The sequence below is a fragment of the Aquarana catesbeiana genome, linkage group LG10, assembly GCF_042186555.1.
Source record: "Aquarana catesbeiana isolate 2022-GZ linkage group LG10, ASM4218655v1, whole genome shotgun sequence".
In the NCBI taxonomy this organism is placed as follows: domain Eukaryota; kingdom Metazoa; phylum Chordata; class Amphibia; order Anura; family Ranidae; genus Aquarana; species Aquarana catesbeiana.
Genome location: NC_133333.1, coordinates 181,584,788 through 181,605,324, shown reverse-complemented (window position 1 = coordinate 181,605,324; position 20,537 = coordinate 181,584,788). Strand labels below are relative to the sequence as shown.

General features: G+C 42.0%; 1 protein-coding gene across 10 annotated transcripts in view; it reads right to left on the bottom strand.

The window, feature by feature from the left end:
• Positions 1 to 17,633: 17,633 nt before the first annotated feature.
• RERE (arginine-glutamic acid dipeptide repeats) overlaps positions 17,634 to 20,537 on the bottom strand; it is a 498,077-nt gene continuing 495,173 nt past the window's right edge. For all 10 annotated transcript variants that reach the window (XM_073603026.1, XM_073603030.1, XM_073603029.1 and 7 more), the window contains one exon: positions 17,634 to 20,285. In XM_073603026.1, coding sequence (XP_073459127.1) covers positions 20,252 to 20,285 — 34 coding nt within the window. In that variant the 3' untranslated portion in view covers positions 17,634 to 20,251. The remainder of the gene's footprint in view (positions 20,286 to 20,537) is intronic.

Genomic DNA, 20,537 nt, shown 5'->3' with positions numbered 1-20,537 from the left:
GGACTAAAGATATGTAGGTTGCTGGGGGGGAACATTTAATAAGAGAATAAGTTGTTCTTTAAAGTGTATGTCTAGTCAGATGGGTAAAAATTAGAACGCCTATCAAGTTTTTTTATAGTTGTTTGTATATCTGCTAAGGAGATTCACTCACTTTATTGTGGTGACCATAAGGTGATTAGGCCTTTACATACAATGCATTGTAATTCCCCCCATGTGTATTGCAAACTACAGACAGTACACAAACTACAAGCCTAGTACACACGATGAGATTATCAACGAATAATCATCCATTTATTTTATATATATATATATATATATATATATATATATATATATATAAAACCACTTGCTTACTGGGCACTTAAACCCCCCTCCTATCCAGACCAATTTTCAGCTTTCAGCACTGACACACTTTGAATGACAATTGCGCGGTCATACAACACTGTACCCAAGTGACATTTTTATCATTTTTTTCCCCACAAATAGAGCTTTCTTTTGGTGGTATTTGATCACCTCTGCGGTTTTTATTTTTATTTTTTAAAATGTAAAAAGACTGAATTTAAAAAAAATATATATATTTTTTTAAAAATATTTTGTTATAAAAAATTTAAAACAGGTAATTTTTCTCCTTCATTGATGTACGCTGATGAGGCGGCACTGATGGGCACCGATAGGTGGCAGTGATGGGCACTGATCAGTTACACTGATAGGCAGCACTGCTAGGTGGCACTGATTGGCACTACTTGTGGGCATTGATAGGTGGCAATAGCAGGTGCCTGTGATTGGCTTTTTTTTCTATTCACGCTATCAGCGTGAGTAGGAAAAAAAAAACGATTACCGATCTTTTGTTTACATCATATGATCAGCTGTCATTGGCTGACAGCTGATCACATGGTAAGGGGCCGGGACCGGCCCCTTACTCGGATCAGTGATCACCCGAGTCTCAGTGACTCGGTGATCACAGCGCGCTCGGCAGGGCGCGTGCACAGGGGAGGCCGTCATATGACGGCCTCCCGGGAATTCAGGCCTGCGCTGTGGCCGTCATTCAGCCATAGCGCAAATGTCAAGTGGTTAAAGTGAATTTCCAATTTCTAATTTGAAAACAAATAGGTTATTAAAGTACGAAAATTCTTGTATGCCAGAATAAAAGTTACGAAGTGATGTAATGTGTTGTATTGTATTGTATTTTTGGATGAAAACTGTAGATTAAACAAAAATCTTACGAGAAAAATTTTCGTGTTTGTCCATTCGGAAAATTTCGGACGACAGCTGTGTACGAACGATCCAATTATTGTACGATCGCTTAGAAAGCGGTATTTTTTTGTACAATTTTCTTACAAGGCTTAAATGTAAATAAAGCATAGTTTCCAGTGGTCTGGGCCTGGGATAAAAGCTCTGAAAACCACTGGGAAAGAAATTGCATTTGAGGCTCATAGGACATTGATCTAAGCACCAGCAGACATCGCTAAGGGGGGTTACATACAGCCTACCTGCCTATCCCCAAAAATATCAAATTGCTATACGGTATTTACTTTAAAAAAAAAAAAAAACACTAAAATCATTACTAGAGGACACAAACTTAACATAATTTACAGGATTCCTACTAAATCTTAAAGATAAAACTGTATTTAGGTAATAAAGCTCTCTGTGTAATTTAGGTCTTGGGGCTCATTCACATAGATGATGTAGCCTGTACAGTGTGAATCTGTTTTTTTTTTTATTTTTTTTTTAAATGTGGCTATTGGTGGGTGGAGGCAGGCTATGTTGCGCTACAGCCACAGGTCATAATTTGACAGGTGTATAGCCCAAAACACACAGTGTGCATTCGAGGCCACTCACCCACACTTGCACTTGCAATCTGGACATGTGGCTATGTTAATGCCTATTTTTCTAACTTTAAAGTTCCAGATGACAAGGTTTTACAGCCCAACAACCAACATATTATTGAACATAATTAAATTACAATTTGATAGACACTAAATATGATATGAATTGGATGCACAGCTCGATTAGATGTGTAAATGTGTTCCATTCGCTTACTGGACAGTGTAGCATAGATGTGTGTTCGGCATCTTCTCATACATGAGTGTAATAACTTAATGTACCTCCCTCACAGTACAAATTATGGAATTAGAATATAGTTAGGTTCAGGTAGTTAAAAAACATGACCAGAATGTGTATTTTTTCCAAACCATTCCCTAGATTGTTTTTTGACTATTTACAACAGGCAATAAAGATGCTTTGCAGACTTTAAGTACTGTTTATGGTGCAGCTAGAGGTTTAACACATCCTGCTTTGCATGCAACTTGGGACTGTTTTCCGTCAATGGAACGGGACTTTTTTTTTTTTCTTTGTTGTCCAATATGTCACCTGGTGTGTGTGTGTGTGTATTAAATGTGTCACCTCTCTACCACATACATAAGATTTAAATCAGACCATTGTTGTTGAAGAAGAAATTAAGGTGGCACTGTTCCGTATGACTTCCCCATTTTCCCCTTTTAGTTTAGGGTGCATCATACCTCATTATCGTCACACTATTTAAAAGAAAACAAAAAGTTTTTAAATGTGCAGCAATAATGAGTAATGGCAGCCCTGGACCTTAAACCATTAAAAACAATACAGCAATAAAACCACTATATTAAAGTACTAAAAGAATCTCTTTAAAAAGTGTGCAAATAGGAGAATAATGACAACCAACGACGAAATAAAGGTAAGCAGTGGAAGGAGGTGGGCTGTGATTTAAACTTCTGACCCTGAAAGCTGAATGAGGAAAACAAAGTCATAAATCTTGTTCTCACGCACACAGGTGCCTTTGATTTGCAAGGATCATTCATATTAATGATAAAGAAGAATGAAGCCTGCAAGGAAGTATGGACAGAGGATGAAAGCAGGAGGTATTACACTTGTGCTACCTTCTGTAAGCTCAAATCACATGCAGCATAGAGCGCAGAGAGGTAGGTGACATGGAACTAAAGAAAGACACATAGGGGGAAGATTTACTAAAACTGGTGCAGCTGTGTATAGTAACCAGTCAGCTTCTAGGTTTTATTGCCAAAGCCTAACTGAACATGCTGAAGCTGGTTGGTAAATATGCACAACTGCAGCAGATTTGGTATGCACCAGTTTTAGTAAATCTCCCCCACAATGCCTGGGAAAGGTAGTACATAACTAAAATAGCTTTTTTTCCTACATGCAGGACAGCTTCTCTTGCAAAGCAGAAACTAAGCTTCTTTTAGAGCAGGGATATGCAATTAGCGGACCTCCAGCTGTTGCAGAACTACAAGTCCCATGAGGCATAGCAAGACACTGACAGCCACAAGCATGATGCCCAGAGGCAGAGGCATGATGGGACTTGTAGTTTTGCAACAGCTGGAGGTCCGCTAATTGCATATCTCTGCTTTAGAGCATACTCGAAACCTTTGCCTAGGGCGCCCGGCCACTGCTGTTCTTACTCTCTTCTGTCTTAATTGCAGCAGGCAATTCTCAGCGCTGGTGAGGCTGCATTTGATGGGCACTTAATTAAAAGTTGGGGTATACATGGGCAGGGCAAAGGAGGTGGAGTCAGGGGTAAGGCAGGGGGGGATTGGCAAAATGAGGTTTTACCTAGGGTGTCAAAAAGACCGAGATATACATTTTTGTTAATGTCTGACAATGCTCCTTAGCTACAATTATCAGGTCTAAAGCAAGTCTAATTTCTAAGATGCAACGGGAACTTAAAATACTGTGCATTATGTAAGCTTTGCTGTCAAACAGCGTGATATAATATAAAGGCTGAGCACATGTTGAGGGACTTGCCATATACATTGGCACTTTCACGTCAACACAAATATTAGATATGTGTATAATACAATACTGCCACCCAGTGGCCAGCATTACAATTTCACTGGACTTACCTAGAAAACAGCAAATCAAGTCCCATAACCCTTCAACAGTTATTCAGTTTTGTTTTATTTTTTACTATGAATACCCTATGAAAATAGTTACATATAAACCCTTCAACAGTTATTTTCAGTTTTTGTATATATTTAAAACTTTCAATATGATAGTAGCTAAAAAAAAAAAAAAAAAACACTAGGGATGGGCCGAACACCCCCCGTTCGGTTCGCATCCAGAACATGCGAACAGGCAAAAACTTAGTTCAAACACGCGAACACAGTTAAAGTCTATGGGACACGAACATGAAAAATCATAAGTGCTAATTTTAAAGGCTTATATGCAAGTTACTGTCATAAAAAGTGTTTGGGGACCTGGGTCCTGCCCCAGGGGACATGTATCAGTGCAAATAAAAGTTTTAAAAACTGCCATTTTTTCGGGATCAGTGATTTTAATAATGCTTAAAGTGAAACAATAAAAGTGTAATATTCCTTTAAATTTCGTACCTGGGGGGTGTCTATAGTATGCCTGTAAAGTGGCGCATGTTTCCCGTATTTAGAACAGTCCGAGTGCAAAATGACATTTCTAAAGGAAAAAAAGTCATTTAAAAGTACTAGCGCCGGCTATAATGAATTGTCGGTTCATTGGTAAATTCATAAAAGTTCATTGGTAAAAACAGCATGGGATTTCCCCACAGGGGAACCCCCGAACCAAAATAAAAAAAAAAAAAAAAATGCGTGGGGGTCCCCCAAATTCCATACCAGGCCCTTCAGGTCTGGTATGGATAATAAGGGAAACCCTGCGTCAAAATTTAAAAAAAAAAATGTCGTGGGGGTCCCCCTCAAAATCCATACCAGACCCTTCAGGTCTGGTATGGATTTTAAAGGGAACCCCATGCCAAAATTAAAAAAAAAAAAATGGCGTGGGGCCCCCCAAAAATCCATACCAGACCCTTATCCGAGCATGCAACCTGGCAGGAAAAGAGGGGGTGGACGAAAGAGCGCCCCCCTGAACCGTACCAGGCCACATGCCCTCAACATTGGGAGGGTGCTTTGGGGTAGCGGCCCCCCAAAGCACTTTGACCCCATGTTGATGGGGAGAAGGGCCTCATCCCCACAACCCTTGCCCGGTGGTTGTGGGGGTCTGCAGGCAGGGGCTTATCGGAATCTGGAAGCCCCCTTTAACAAGGGGACCCCCAGATCCCGCCCCCCGTGTGAATTGGTAATGACCATTTCACAAAAAAAGTGTCAAATAGGTTAAAAAAGAATTAATTAAAATTAATAGACAATTTCTTTATTAATTTCTTCTTTTCCCCGCTTCTTCTTCCATCTTGTTTCTTCTGGTCTTCCTTCGGTGTTCTTCTTTGTCCTCCACCTCAGTGGGAGTCTTCCGCTGTGTGACGCTTCTGTTCAGGTGACAGTTCTTGTATAACGGAGGGCGGGGACACCCAGTGACCCCGCCCCCCTGACGCACATGGACTTCCCTATGGCTTTCCCGTGTTGTCAGAGGGGGCAGAGTCACAAACGGGTGACCCTGCCCCCCTCTGACAAAACAGGGAAAGCCATAGGGAAGTCCCCGTGCGTCAGAGGGGGCGGGGGTCACTGGGCGGCCCTGCCCTCCGTTATATAAGAACTGTCACCTGACCAGAAGCTTTACACAGCAGAAGACTCCCACTGAGGCGGATCGAGCGGAGGAAGAAGCAGAGAAGAAGCCGGAGGAAGATGCCGGACGAGAAGACCGGAGGAAGAAGCGGGGGAGGAAGATGGAGGAAGAAGAACACCGAAGAAAGATGTACATACATTTGTACCCCATTACCAATTCACACAGGTGGGGGATCTGGGTGTCCCCTTGTTAAAGGGGGCTTCCAGATTCCGATAAGCCCCCGCCTGCAGACCCCCACAACCACCGGGCAAGGGTTGTGGGGATGAGGCCCTTCTCCCCATCAACATGGGGACAAAGTGCTTTGGGGGGCCGCTACCCCCAAAGCACCCTCCCAATGTTGAGGGCATGTGGCCTGGTACAGTTCAGGGGGGGGGCGCTCTTTCGTCCCCCCTCTTTTCCTGCGGCCTGCCAGGTTGCATGCTCGGATAAGGGTCTGGTGTGGATTTTTGGGGGGATCCCACGCCATTTTTTTTTTAAAATTGTGGCACGGGGTTCCCCTTTAAATCTATACCAGACCCTTCGGGTCTGGTATGGATTTTGAGGGGGACCCCCACGACATTTTTTTCTTTAAATTTTGGCACGGGGTTCCCCTTAATATCCATACCAGACCTGAAGGGCCTGGTATGGAATTTGGGGGGAACCCCACGTATTTTTTTTTAAATTTTGGTTTGGGGTTCCCCTGTTGGGAAATCCCATGCCGTTTTTATCAATAAACTTTTATGTGTATTGCCGGACCGACAATTCATTATAGCCGCTGCTAGCGCTAGTACTTTTAAATGATTTTTTTGTCCTTTAGAAATGTCATTTTGCACTCGGACTGTTCTAATCACGGGAAACATGCGCCACTTTACAGGCATACTATAGACAACCCCCAGGTACGAAATTTAAAGGAATATTACACTTTTCTTTCACTTTAAGCATTAAAATCAGTGCTCCTGAAAAAAACGCCGTATTTAAAACTTTTTTTTTGCACCGATACATGTCCCCTGGGGCAGGACCCAGGCCCCCAAACACTTTTTATGACAATAACTTGCATATTAACCCTTAAAATTAGCACTTTTGATTTCTCCCATAGACTTTTAAAGGGTGTTCCGCGCCTTTCAAATTTGCCGTGAACACCCCAAATTGTTCGCTATTCGGCGAACAGCCAATGTTCGACCCGAACATAAAGCCTATTTCTATATAACAACAGTATCTGCTCTGCATAACCCCTCATCATCCCAGCGCTTCTCATGCTATAGGAAACCCATATTGAAAAAAAAAAAAAATAGTAGTCTAGGATTGCTATCCTCCTTATGAAAATGCCAGTTACCTGGCTTTCTTTGGCGTCAGTACATTGGAATAACGGACCCAGAGAATGCACATAGGAAATGTGAACTCCTGATGAGCAAACGTACTCAAAGTACTGAAGTTGTATGGCAACCAACCAATTGCATTTTACATTTCTCTCCAGCCACACATCCTTTTTATAGAACTCAGATGAAGGCATGTTGAACATTTCACTGCTGCAACCTCCACATTTAAGCAGTGCTTATGTACATGTGGCAGTCTGGTGTCCTCTGAAATGTCAGGCTTGTGCCAACCTCAGCCATGGAGGATAAAAGTAATCACAGATACATGTGTGAAGAAGGGAGACATTAGTCCTAAGACGCCTTTCACATGGAGGTGCTTTACAGGCGCTACATCGCTAAAAATAGCACCTGCAAAGAGCCGCTCCTGTCTCTCCAGTGTGAAAGCCCAAGTGCTTTCACACTGGAGTGGTGTGCTTGCAGGACGTTAGCGCTGCAGCAGCGCTTTGCGGTGGGTTTAACCCTTTCTCAGCTGCTAGCGGGGCGCTTTTACCTTTTAATAGCGCTGCGAAACTGACGGCAAAGCGCAGCTAAATGGTAGGGCTTATTGTATTTATAACAGTTGTCATGATGCCAGATCACAGCGGGGTCTTTGCCAAGAGGGGACGTGTTTCGACTACTACCCCTTATGGGAAAACTGTTATAGGCAGCCATTGCAACTCCTGAAAATGCTAGTGGTCTGGCTATCATGTTGACCAGCTGTACAGGATTTCTAACGGAGATCCTTTTTAACTTTGAAGACCTCAAAAGTATTGAAACCAGTGGGTCATCATAGCTGGCAGACATCTAGCATTTTCAGGAGTTCATCAGGGTAATTTGCAAATGTCATGAAAGACATACTTTACATTTATAGCATTATCTATTCCCATGGGAGGTTTAGGGATCCTGCACACTGCATCTCAAAGAAGCTGCTCCTTCAGGCTTTTGAGCTAGCCAATGTGTCCATGCACACTATGGCTTTTTCAGGAGTTTACAGGTGTATGCTCTTACGGGCAGAAAACCCCCCCACCAAACATGCATTTTTGAGAGGAGCTTTCAAGCAGAAAGGACGCCTAAGTGCCCAAAAACCTTAACCTGAAAAAGCTCAAAAACACACAAAAAAAAAAAAAAAATAGGAAAAGTGAACTGCGGGGAGGGTTTGTGAAAAAACAAAAAAAAAAAAAAAACACGCTTATGCGCAAAAAAGCTCAATAAAAACGTACAAAAGAGCACAAATTTCTTCAAGCTGAAATAAAAGCTCAAATGCCTGTAAAAGCAGTTATTTTGTTTGAGTTGCAGTGTGCAGGAGCTCTAAAAAGCAAAAGAATAAGTATATATTAACTGCTCTGGGCCACATTTCCAATTTTGCTATACTGCTACGGTCACAAATCCACATCTATTGTTACAGTCCAAACTTTTCACTTTAAAAAGGTGCAGCTGGCATGACACTTTCTTGTCGAGTGGTATTTGAAAACAATTAGGTTTCCGTCACTTCCGGGCTGGAATCCAGAGCGAGGCTTGGAACGCACGCCAGCTCCGGCGGAGCCATACACTTCTGGTGCAATACCTTTCCTTGTAATTTTAAAACCATTTATATAAATAAATACTACACTATGAAATCAATACATATAACCGGAGGACCAAATTGAAGCTTTACATCAAATGAACACCAGAGTTTAATGGCATAAATGCTTTTTGACCTACCTGTAAAAAGGGGTCAAACACCTCTGGTGATTGTACATCCACATTTTGGGCACAAGCGGTGAGGATTTAAGGAACCTAACATTGGTGTTTGGATTTGTCACATTGGACTTTATAAACACACACATATATATATTTTTTTCACATTATTTAAATGTTTTTGGCTATATGATTTATATTTGATACTTTTGACATTATTTACTTGTTTATATGTGAGCACCACTTTCCTATCAGTTAATATGTTCCTAAGCTCAGTCAAATGCTAGTCACCAAATACCCCAGTTGCACAAATAATAATGTGAACATTTATTGCCCTCTACTGACCAGACTGGGGCACTACAACAACACTCTGCAGTTTTTGAGACGCGCAGAACCCTGTATAAGCCAATATACTAGCAGCAGCTCCTCTTGGTTATTAGCGGTTCTGAAAAAGAATGAAAAACCTTTTTCTTAGGAGTAGGAGTGCTACCTTTCTGTGGATGACAGTGAAAGATGTGGCTGGAGTGGTGCTTTGTCTGCTTGTGAATCCTGTACAACCAGCAAGAGATCTTACAGTCCTTCAATTTAGTACCTGCATCAGATTTCCCTTTTCAGGCCTTTTGCCCTTTGCTTTAACCAGGTCATCCTGCAAATAATACACTTCATGTCTTTGGGTAGCTATTCTCATGCCTCTACTGTATCTATGGAGAAAACCACGGATGCCACCTAGCAGGAAGGGGGTGATTGAGAATTAGTAGCTCACACAAGCTATAGAACATTAGTTTTTCTCCAAAGTCTTCTTACAGAAAGTGACAAGGACACTGCATTTCTGCCAAGATCAACTAGTATTTTGTGTACTTGCTTATATGTTTGTAGCTTAAAAAGGTGCAAAAGCAGCCAACGCATCTAAGGACTGGTAATTCGCATTATATTAAACTTTTGTTCCTAGGTTTAGTTATCCCTGAAATGTGTGCAAAATTTATGGGGAAAATTTATTAAAACTGTAGCAGACAGAATCTGGAGCAGCTTTGCATCATAATCAGTCTCTTTTTACAGTTAGTTCAGGTAAACTTTTAAAATTAAAGGTACAACCTGGCTGCTGCAAACAAGCAGGAGCTTGTCAAAAAATGTTTTGGTTTCAAGTAAGAACCATCTATTACAACCACTATAATAGAAGAATTTGTTTACAAGCCAAAATATTTTTTTTTTTATAAGATTAAAGGGGTTGTAAAGATGTTTTTTTTTTTTTTTTAAAATAACAAACATGTTATACTTACCTTCACTGTGCAGCTCGTTCTGCACAGAGTGGCCCCGAACCTGGTCTTCTGGGGTCCCTCGGCGGCTGTTTCAGCTCCTCCCCGCAAGCATTTACCACCTTCATGCGAGCTCCCTCGCACGGTGGTGAGTGCTTGCGGGCGCGCTCCCGTGATACAGCCGGCGGCTATAGCCGCTCGCTGTATCACTCGGCCCCGCCCCCCGGCGCGCCGCGTCATCGGATGTGATTGACAGCAGCGCGAGCCAATGGCTGCGCTGCTTTCAATCCATCCACTGCAGCCAATCAGCGACCAGGCTGAGCTGCAATGAAGCTGACGAGGACGAGGAGCGAAGATTCGAGGCGTCAGGTAAGTAAAACGGGGGGGCTGGGGGCGGCGGTACTGTCAAAAGTTTTTTCACCTTAATGCATAGAATGCATTAAGGTGAAAAAATTTTTACCTTTACAACCCCTTTAAGTCATTTTTTCTAACTTGCCACCTGAAATAAAGGATTTTTTTTTATCTGCAAGCAAAAAATCCTTGGTGCTGCCTGGGTTAATATGCTAAATTGTGGATTGCTCCTCCTTTGGCACCTGGTGGTAGAGACAGTCAGAGCACAAAGCATATAATTGGTGTGCAATTCTGCTCATTTTGAAGAATATGCAAATACCATTATAGAATTCCTGCAAAGAACAAAGTGCTAGAATAGAAAAATACAGTACATCTTTCACTGTAGTTTGCGCCTACATGTGAGGTACTTGGTGCCATCTAGTGGTAAAATGTGTAACTACAGACCAAACCAAGATGTATTTCTTCTCATTTGGTTTAGAAGAGTCCTGATAGGAATATGAGCAGAGTTTTGTTTTCTACAAATATGAGACAGATATTTTTCTTACAACATTTTCCTAAACCTGTGTGAAAGAGTCTGGTGTTACCCTTAACAATCACATTAATTCATCTGAATGTAAACATTTCATTTTAGAGCAGAGTAGTTTATTTATGAAAGCTGTCAAAATAATAGAGATGGTAGCTGGAGTAATCAGGTTTATTATTTATATAGATAAAAAGTCATCTGGTTAATGTGAACAACACAGCTCTGCTTTTGCTTCACTTTCCCTAAATTCAAGAGCTCCTGCTAGTTTTTTTTAATCCAGTAGAAGGCATTTTTCCAGGTAGTTTCATATACATTTTTTCTCAACGCTGTTACAAGCATTAAGAAATGCTAGCAGACCTTAAACATTCACTGTAAAATTTAAAAGCACATGAATGGATTTTCAGATGTCATCCAAATATTACAGATATAATTGGTTTTTGAAATATGCAGAGAACATTCAAGCTTGCATCCTAAACATTTGCAAGGATATGTACAATTGTCTTGTTGCTATAGAAACATCAGCTGGTCTTTTGCATCAGTTTTCAGAGCTTACAGTACATTGTACGGACAAACCCTAGCAATTGACTCAATGAATTTAAAAAGGGATCAAGTGGAACGTTAAACAGCATTTGTTGCTCATGTATTGCGGGGCACAGTCTTTCACCTTTGGGTTATACTGTCACCTACAGAAGGACTGGACACTGGCAAAAAAAACAAAAAACTGCAGACCAGTCCAGGGTAAAACCCCACCTACTGCCTGCCAGGCTTACTTCAGTTTTTTTTTTTGCTAGTGGCATAGGAAAAGGAACATTACAATTTTTGCAGGTGTCCTTTTTCTTAATCAAGATTGATTTTTCTTTTCTAAAGTGAGACTTCTCTATATTGCTGCTGGAGCTGGTCTCCGATTGCAGACATCTAACCCAGCAGTCTTTAACCTGGCTTTTGAAGACAAGACTGGATGTTGCTGAGATAGCATGGAAGGGATTTCCTGCATTGCTTCAGCGTTCTGAAGATTCACTTTCTGCATAGGCTGGTTGTGCTGGACACCAGAAGCTCTTTTACTTAGGTACTGGATGTCTTTTTAAATTCCTCATTCCTGACGATTTCCACTCCAGGGAGGGTTAACACTGTGGGACTGAGCGCTGTTGTCATCTACTGGGTAAAAAGTTCCTGCACTACTTTACTTTGATCCTATTTCAGCCCATTTAATATCATTGAAGCCGGATCAAAGTCAGATCATCGTCTTAACTGATCCAACTTTGGCATGTCGGGGACTTGTGCTCTGAGGATCTTGAAGGGGAACTCCATGCCAAAAAAAAAACAAAAGAAAAAAAAAACAGCGCCCCCCCCCCCCCCCCAAATCCATACCAGATCCTTATCAGAGCACGCAGCACGGCAGGTCAGGAAAGGGGATGAGGACGAGCAAGCGCCCCCCCCCTCCTGAACCATACCAGGCCACATGCCCTCAACATGGGGGCCGGGTGCACCCTGCGCCCCCCATGTTGATAAGGACAAATGCCTCTTTCCCCGGAGCGGATTTAATAAAAGATTTTGTCAAAAACCTGTGTACCGTTTTTATTTTTGACACTTTTTTTTTTCAGGTGAATGGGTATCCTATACCCATTCACATAGGGTGGGGGGGCAGGGATCTGGGGGGCCCCCTGGGGACGCCCGCAGACCCCGACAACCACTGGCCAGGGTTGTCAGGAAGAGGCCCTTGAACTCATCAACATGGGGACAAGGTGCTTTGGGGTGGGGGGGGACAGGGCCCTCCCGCCCCAAAGCACCTACCACCCCATGTTGAGGGTATGTGGCCTGGTATGGTTCAGGAGGGGGGTGCGCTTGTTCGTCCCCACCCCCTTTCCTGACCTACCTTCTGTGTGCCAGAAGGGTCTGGCACGGATTGGAGGGACCCCACGTCGCTTTTTTTGGTATTGTCGGGATCAAACTCTGATCTCGTTCACTGAAGTCGGATAGATGTCGGACTTCAACAGGGCAAAGTCGGATCCACAGTCGTACGACTGTCATCCTACTTTGTCCTGCGACAGCTGTCCTACTTTCATCCGACTTGAATGAACAAGATAAGATTTTGCTCCGACTTTGAGATAGTCTGACTTGTCTTTTGACCAATCAAAACAATCCCAGTGTGAGATAAATTCATTTTACTGCTGCTATAAACACATATGTTGGATATCACAAGTCGGATGGTTAGGACAAGGATCCGACTTTGATATTCAATGGACTGAAGTAGGACCAAAGTCGGACCAAAGTAGTGCAGGAACCTTTTTCAAAGATGGAGCAGTTAAGACGGCTCTCATAGGGTATCATTGATTTACACATGTCATTCGACATGTGCTCCCAAAGTTGGAGTGTATGTCGTACAAGTATGAACCCGGCCTCAGGCCCCTTTCTCTACTGTGCGACCTGAAAGTCACGCAATTTTGCCACGATTTTTTGCCCGACTTAAAGCAATGCCTGTGTAATGTTGAGGTCTAGGGACCTCAAGTCGCCTTAAAGTCAGACCAAAGTAGGGTAGGGACTACTTTGAAGTTGTTGTGACTTGAAGTCGCATAGATATGAATGGTACTCATTGAAAATCATGGAGTACGACTTGTCATGCAACTTTGCGGTCCCAAATTACCCAAGTGTGAAAGGAGCCTCAGGGTCAAGGAAACCTCTCCTGTCTGCCTACATTGACTTTGGTCACCTCAGGCCATCTAATGCTCATCTTCTACCAGCTGTCCAGATTTCATGAGCACCTTGCTGAGGTTAACTACAGCTTTGCAAGACTTTATGGCCCAAATCATTTGGTTATTTGCTGACTGACTGCAGAGGCCACAAGTGCATTCCTCTCTCTTTTCCCTGATTTAGCCCGTTCACACCGGTGTGGCTTTGAAATCGTGCTACTTCAGCGTGAGTTCAAAGCCGCATATCGGTGCAATTTGCACTACCAATTTCATTGCGGCTTGCAACTTCAATCAACAGAAGTCTATGCAAGTCGCAATGAAATTGGTAAAAAGTAGTGAAAGAAACTTTTTCATAATTGCTGTGATACAAATCGCAGTGATATGAACGGTTTTATTCCTGGCAATGGGTTGCGACTTGTCATGCGATTTGGAACTGTCAAATTGCATGACAAGTCACACTGGAGTGAACGTGGGCTTACCTGTGGCCTTAGCAGCCTCTGAGCTATCAGGTGCAGACACCCCATTTACCTGATGATCTTGCCCAGAGAAATCACAATCTACTGCCATCTAAGTGTTGTACACATCACTAACACTAGCACTAGAGGACCAGTCTGCTGCTTTTAACTCTACTTTTTCCATTCATGGGTACTTTTAAGCACCTGAAGTTTCAGGACCAGTTTATTCCTGGCTCTGGAAATTTGTTTCTTCTGGAAGATCCTGGTCATGGATGCCAGCCAGCTTGTCTGGGTAGAAGGCCTGGCCACCAGTGTTTGGCTCTCCGCACTGTCAAAGGTCAGGTTTCTGTCCTTTTATTAAGGTCATAATTCCTTGCCTGCAAGGAACCCTTTCTAGTTTTGTATAGGGATACAATAGTGTTGACTCCCAGGATTTCCTTATTTTTTTAAAATAGTTTCTTTAATCTCAGCCAGGACATTGTTCTCCTGTCCCTCTGTCTGGCTATGTTTCACCAAAAGGAAATTTCTCTTTATGGTCTTGTTTGGGATGTCAAAACTTCTCCCAACCACTGCTTCCTTTAGGAAGACTGATTCCCCTTTTGTAATCCCCTTAGGGATGCTCAGGGTTCTCCTTTCACTATCTCAAGTTGGCTCAGGCAGACTATCATTCAAGCTCATAGTCTCAAGGAATACGTTCCCCCTTTACCTGTCAAGGCACACTCTACTAGATTAGTGACCATTTGTGAATTTTAATATCAAGCAACTATATTCTGAGATTTGCAAGGCTGACACTTGGTTTTGTGCTCACAAGTTCTCCAAGTTCTACCAGATCAATGTTTCTGACTTTTTCTGATGCCAGCTTTGGGTGTAAGGCCCTTCAAGTGGCTCTTTCAGAGGCAGGCAATCCCCAGCTTCTCTGTTTTTTTGGGCCGGTTAGTGTTTGTTTGCTGTCCACCTCACACCGTATAGACTTAACTGTAACAAAGTTGAGATATTAAAAGAGTTCTAGTCACAGCATACACTTTTTATTTTTTTTTAAAAGTGATTGTAAAGTCAACAGGTTTTTTTATCTTAATGCATTCTATGGGCCAGGAGCGCTGAAGAGGGAACCAAGCAGAGGATGATCTGGGCTGCTCTGTGCAAAAATCACTGCACAGAGCAGGTAAGTATAACATTTTTCTTTTTTTTTTTTTAAAGGAAAAAATCACAAACACTTTACAATCACTTTAACATCAGCATTGTAATAGCAATACAAACAATAGTCATTTTTGACATTACAGTAGCTTGCAAGCTTGCCTGAAAAATCTCCTTTTATGTTGTAAGTGTTGTCTATCTGTTGGCCATCTCTTTCAACAACCTTCTGGACTCCCTGCATGCTTTGCAGCTTCTCTGCTCGTTCCTTTTAGTTTTGATTGCCAAAGACTAAATATCCCATAGTACCTTTGTGCCTGCAACAGCACTGATGGCTTCTGAAACTCCTATTCAGCAAAACTATAGTAAAGTTGTAGATGGCAAGGCAGGCTCTGTGAAATGGGTGTCAGAGCAGTGCATATTTACAAAGAATTGGAAATGTGTCACTGCATTTGAGAGTCGGTATGTATGTCATATTCTTTATATGTAAGTTCTCAAAGAAATAATTGACATTTTGACCTTAAATACAAGTGTTTTTTTATTCACAAAAATTTAAGAATCTGAAGTTGGTATCAGCCTTTTACAATCCTTGTTCCACAGAGCTCAGGCTAGAGGAGGGTGTAGAAGCACAATCAGTCTGTCGTGCTGCAGTGCACAAAACATGATGGTAGGAGAAGAGAGCAGAGTAAGGGCGAGATGAACTCATCACTTCTTTCACTGCCAGACATACTACTCTGTGCAAGAGCTATCTAAAACTCAAGACTAGATGAACAGAATTAAAATTCCTTTAGCAAGCTCCCTTAAATTTCATGTGTGTGTTTAGCGGTTTGCTTGAAGTTTAGCTTTAAAAGATCACATGCTGGTAAGATTGACATAAAAGTGTTCGTAAAGACAACGCCTTTTTTGTGGATAGAGTAAATGGGGGTTGACAAATTTTTCTTGCTGTCTATGCCCCTACTAGGGATATTCAGTCCTTTACTTGCCACCGTGACCACTGTCTTCAGTATAGAAAGTAATGGCAAATCCAAAACTGAATAATTTGAATCTGAACTCCAGGAACTGAATTACTAGGGATTAAATCCAATGAGGTGCATGTCATCTCATGGAATATATCTCTAATTTACATTTAACATTTTCTGTGAGTGCTGGGAGTAAAGCTATCAAAATGCTTCAGGTGCTCTGATGCTGGAACTTCGGGTCTCAGATTCTGAGGCTGCAGAGTCACATGCAGCTGCTGTGCCCACCTCTTTCCTCCTCCTGCCCAATCAAAGAACACTTTGTATTATGTGAACTCCTTCACAGAGAACAAAGGCTTCTGTGAGTGGACAGAGGAGGGGAGGGGCGAGCAGAGATGCTTTGTGTGAGAACAGTCTCTCCTGTCAGCGCTCTAGGAGCATAATAATAGCTATGCTCCTGGAGCTTAATACAATTGTCAGATGTAAATGAAAAGGTAAGTCCATGAGGTGGCATGCACCAAGTATGAGGATCTTTGAGAAAGCGCAAAACATGTCAGAATAGAACTTGTTCCTACTGGCTGTTTTAATAAAGGAAGATTATTTTGCATCTTGGCGTGGCATTCCTGTTTTGTTAACGCGATTAGAGAAAAAAAGTTTTGGCTTTACATCCACTGTATGCTTCATGTGTGTGTAAATGTTGTAGGTGTAATGCAAGATTATCAGCATGTATTGATGTTTTACAAAAATATTGTTTCTCTTAATATATAATAAAAACTATGTACCATCACATGTACTGTGTTTCTCACTTGTTGAGTATACTTCTGTTATCTCACTGCAGGTTTGAGGACAGAGCTTTGTTATTGACACTCACTAGGAAACGTACTTTGTAACTAACCTTCTTAAAGCATTTGTAGAGGTTCAGATTTTTCTTTTAAATAACAAACAAGTTATACTTACTTGGTCTGTGCAATGGTTTTGCACAGAGCAGCCCCGATTCTGCTCTTCTCAGGTGCCCCACTGGACTTTTGCTCTTGTGCACGTTGCTGGATTGGACTTAGGTGAGTATAAGGGGGAGTTGCACACCAAAGGTTTTTTATTTTCATGCATAGAATGCGTGAAGGTTAAAAACCTTCAGCAACCCTTTAATTTGGGCTTGCAGAGAAACAAAATGGTTAGCATTTCATGCCAATCTGATACTTTTCTGGCTAAAAATTCGCAGAAGGGAGAACAAAGAGGTGATCCCTAATGGCGTACTCATCCATCCTACAATGGTTATAAGGGCGACCTCAGCCTGGACTCCAATCAGGCCATGCCCCCAATGTGTTTCGCTCCTTCCCTCGAAGCTTAATCATGGGGATAATTTGCAGAGTCTCTTAAATTTGTATCTGGTTCTGTGGCATATTAGGCTGGAACACATGAACAGTGCAATTCAATCCAAATTAAAAAAAAAAAAAAAAATCAGTAAATCACCTTAACCTGTGATCGACTTGATTTGACTAAGGTTATTTGGCAAGAATGCTACCAACATTGTCTCTTTGAAGACACGTACAGGCTTGTATACCGAAACACAATTTAAAAAAAATTACAGTGAGTGCTCCATAATATTCCAGTATGGGTAAGCTTTAGAGCTGTTAAAGAGGCCATATTATGCAATACTGAGTGATGTGTCAGGTATTACAAGTTAGGTTTACATGTTGCAGACTGATGAATGACAGAACCAAATAGCCCTTTGCCTGTGGTGTAGCTTGCTTTATTGTTTATGTCCACAAATATTTCCAAAAAAATTACAAAATACTCAAAATGGAGAAAACACAGAATTCACGAATTTCTGGGTTTCTACCCCAATGGCAAACTACTCCTATATACATTAAAATCTTCAAGATATATATAGAAATGGAGCAGTCTGGATGTACATTCTGCTAAATGGCGCCATGAAACAAGTAGCTTTACAGTTTCTTACACACTGAACGAGGTACGTCCGAAAAATTACAAAAATAGGAAAGAACGAAACATAGTGGAGTGGTAAAAAGTAACAAAAATAACTGAAAGACAACAGTCAACCTTCTTAAACCATCTTTTTTTATCCTGCCAGTGCGGCGGGAGACCGTGTATTACTAGGCCTTATGGCAGTAAACATTCTAGCCCTTCAGTGGTGGGGAGAGGCCTAGTGCACAACTTACTGTAGGGATCTCCTCAACGCCGAACAACCTTCACACAAAACAGCCTGCAAGGACAAAAGGAGTCAAGCACCCCGGCACTCGCGGATATGGAAGGGCAGAGGCGGAATCTGTAGAAATATAAAGGGTGCAGAACACATCTGCGAATGTATTCTTAACTGTAGTGTAAAAATGCTATTGCAACTAGGGGAGTTAAAATGCTAGTGGCAAATGACCTACTTCAGGGATGTCTATCTTTGGCTGTCCAGCTGCTGGTTGAACTGTACTCCCATGATGCTTAAAATGGGAATGAAAGATGGGGTAGGACATTTAATGGTGCAAGAAAAGAATGCATCTCCCCAGAGGGAATACACCTATTTATTGTTTACAAGTATTCTGACACTTCTCTCAGGGATAAATAAACCTTAGATGCTCCACACAGTACAATGCTGTATGTAATGTCCTAGATGCATACAGCACTGAAAACTGTAACCTGTGCCCACTGGGCACAGAAGGTCTCCCTAAAGGGCACAACTCGAACTAGGTGCAAGTTCCTAGGTGCTAAATGACAGCTCAAAGATGCTGTACATGCAAATCAGGATGCTCACTTTTAAAATCCTTACACCACCACTGAATTGAAAAGACAGTGTGATAAAGTGAAGGGGTGCTTGACTGGAACATCTGCGCTTAGTAATTTGGCGCAGCCTTGAGATGCTGGTCACCAAAATAATAACAGTCGCTGCGGCAAGGGTAGTGCCTCGGTATGGGAAATGGGTTCAGCTAGGAGACTTTGTGAAAGAGAATTGTAAGCATCTGAACAACTGCTTTACAACAGTCATCTTCAGAAGAAACACTTTTTTTTTTTTTTTTTTTTACCAGGAATCACGCAGCCAAGAGCCTGTCTACTGAGACAATACATCTTGAAAAAGCAGTTACTAAATGTGTCTCAACACCGCTTACCCGCACACCTAAAGTCCTTATACCGTGACACAGTCCTGCCGTTGTGGTGGAAGGGGGTGGCAGAGAGTACAAGCAGATAAAACATACAAAAAAAAAAAAAAGACATGAATTTAAAAAATAAGAGCCCAGGTTAAATAGAATCTGTACAAATAAAACCCTTGGCATTATGTATAGCAGGACCCAAAAACAGTAAAATATAGGAGGCTTTCCTTATAAATTAAATAATAAAAGTTCTAACCCTGCAGAAACTTTAATGCTATAAAGTGAAGATACGCACAAGCCTGTGTGCGTTTTGCCTCTACAACTTAAAACGCTGTAGCCCCTATCTACAAGTGAGACACAAACTTAGAATAAAGACAGAAGAAAAAAATAAGAGGGACCCCCAACTCTCCAGGAGATACCCAAAAATCTGGAGTGGATTCAACATGGAGTAAAACCAGATTCTTCCTCTATAACGGATAATTAAGAATGTAGATAACATAGGCTCAGACAAAGAGAAGTGGAGTAAGCGAGCAGCCAGAAGAGGATGGTTACAAAAGAAAAAAAATGAAACATGGTGTATGTAGGGCTTTACCAGTGCTGCACTGGTAAAGCTTGAGTACCTCTGTGGTTATATTTAAATTCTTAACCCCTTTGCTGCTATAGGTTTAATGTCACAGATTCCAGTGGCAGTCAAGAGGTTAATGGAAATTCACAGGTAGTAACTGCACTGCAGGGACAGTAAAAGAAAAAGTGTAAGCTAAAATCCTCCCTTCAGTCCGTGCTTTTAATGTATTTACAGAATATAGGCAGACTGGGGAAACTCTGTACAATGAAGAGGGTCATCTGCTGTCATAAAAGAAAAAAATGGATCTGTTTTGCAGCACAGGAGACCCAAGAGTGCTGGCAGAGTATATTTTCATTGTAGCAAGTCTCTGGCTTCGTGTGCACACAGTGAGTGTATGTATGGGGTAGCACCTCCAAAGCACAAGCTGTTGGATCTACTGTCAAATGTCCAGGTGCTGCCCCCACCTCTCCCTCCACACCTGCTCCCCTCCCGAGGCTGGGGAAAGAATGCGTCATGCAGGGAGGCTGCCAGTGTGGCTCTGAATAGTCTTCTTTACAGATGAAAAAGGATAGTTTATGACATATCTTTAAATACAGAAGGAATCTTGCAGCCTCTGGGGACCCGTCGTATGGAGCCTGACTCTCCTAAGGGAGCTGGAAGGGAGGGAGAAGTCCAAAGTCATCCCTTCGTTACAACTGTTTGTCCCCTTCTTTCTTCAGACGACTGAAAAGACAGGAGAAAAATGATACACTATAGGATTTTAAAGGCTTTTTTTTCTGCATTCACTATAATAAGCTATCTAATAAATGGCATTCTAGAGCTGGAAAACATTTCCAAAAGAAACTGGATTCAAACTTAAAGCGAAACCTCACCCAAAAGGGGAAGTTCCGCTTTTCTGAATCCTCCCCCTCCTCTAACTTTTGGGCGCAAGTTGGTGCCCCCCATTCCCCCAACATCACAGTTCCCAGAAAGCTG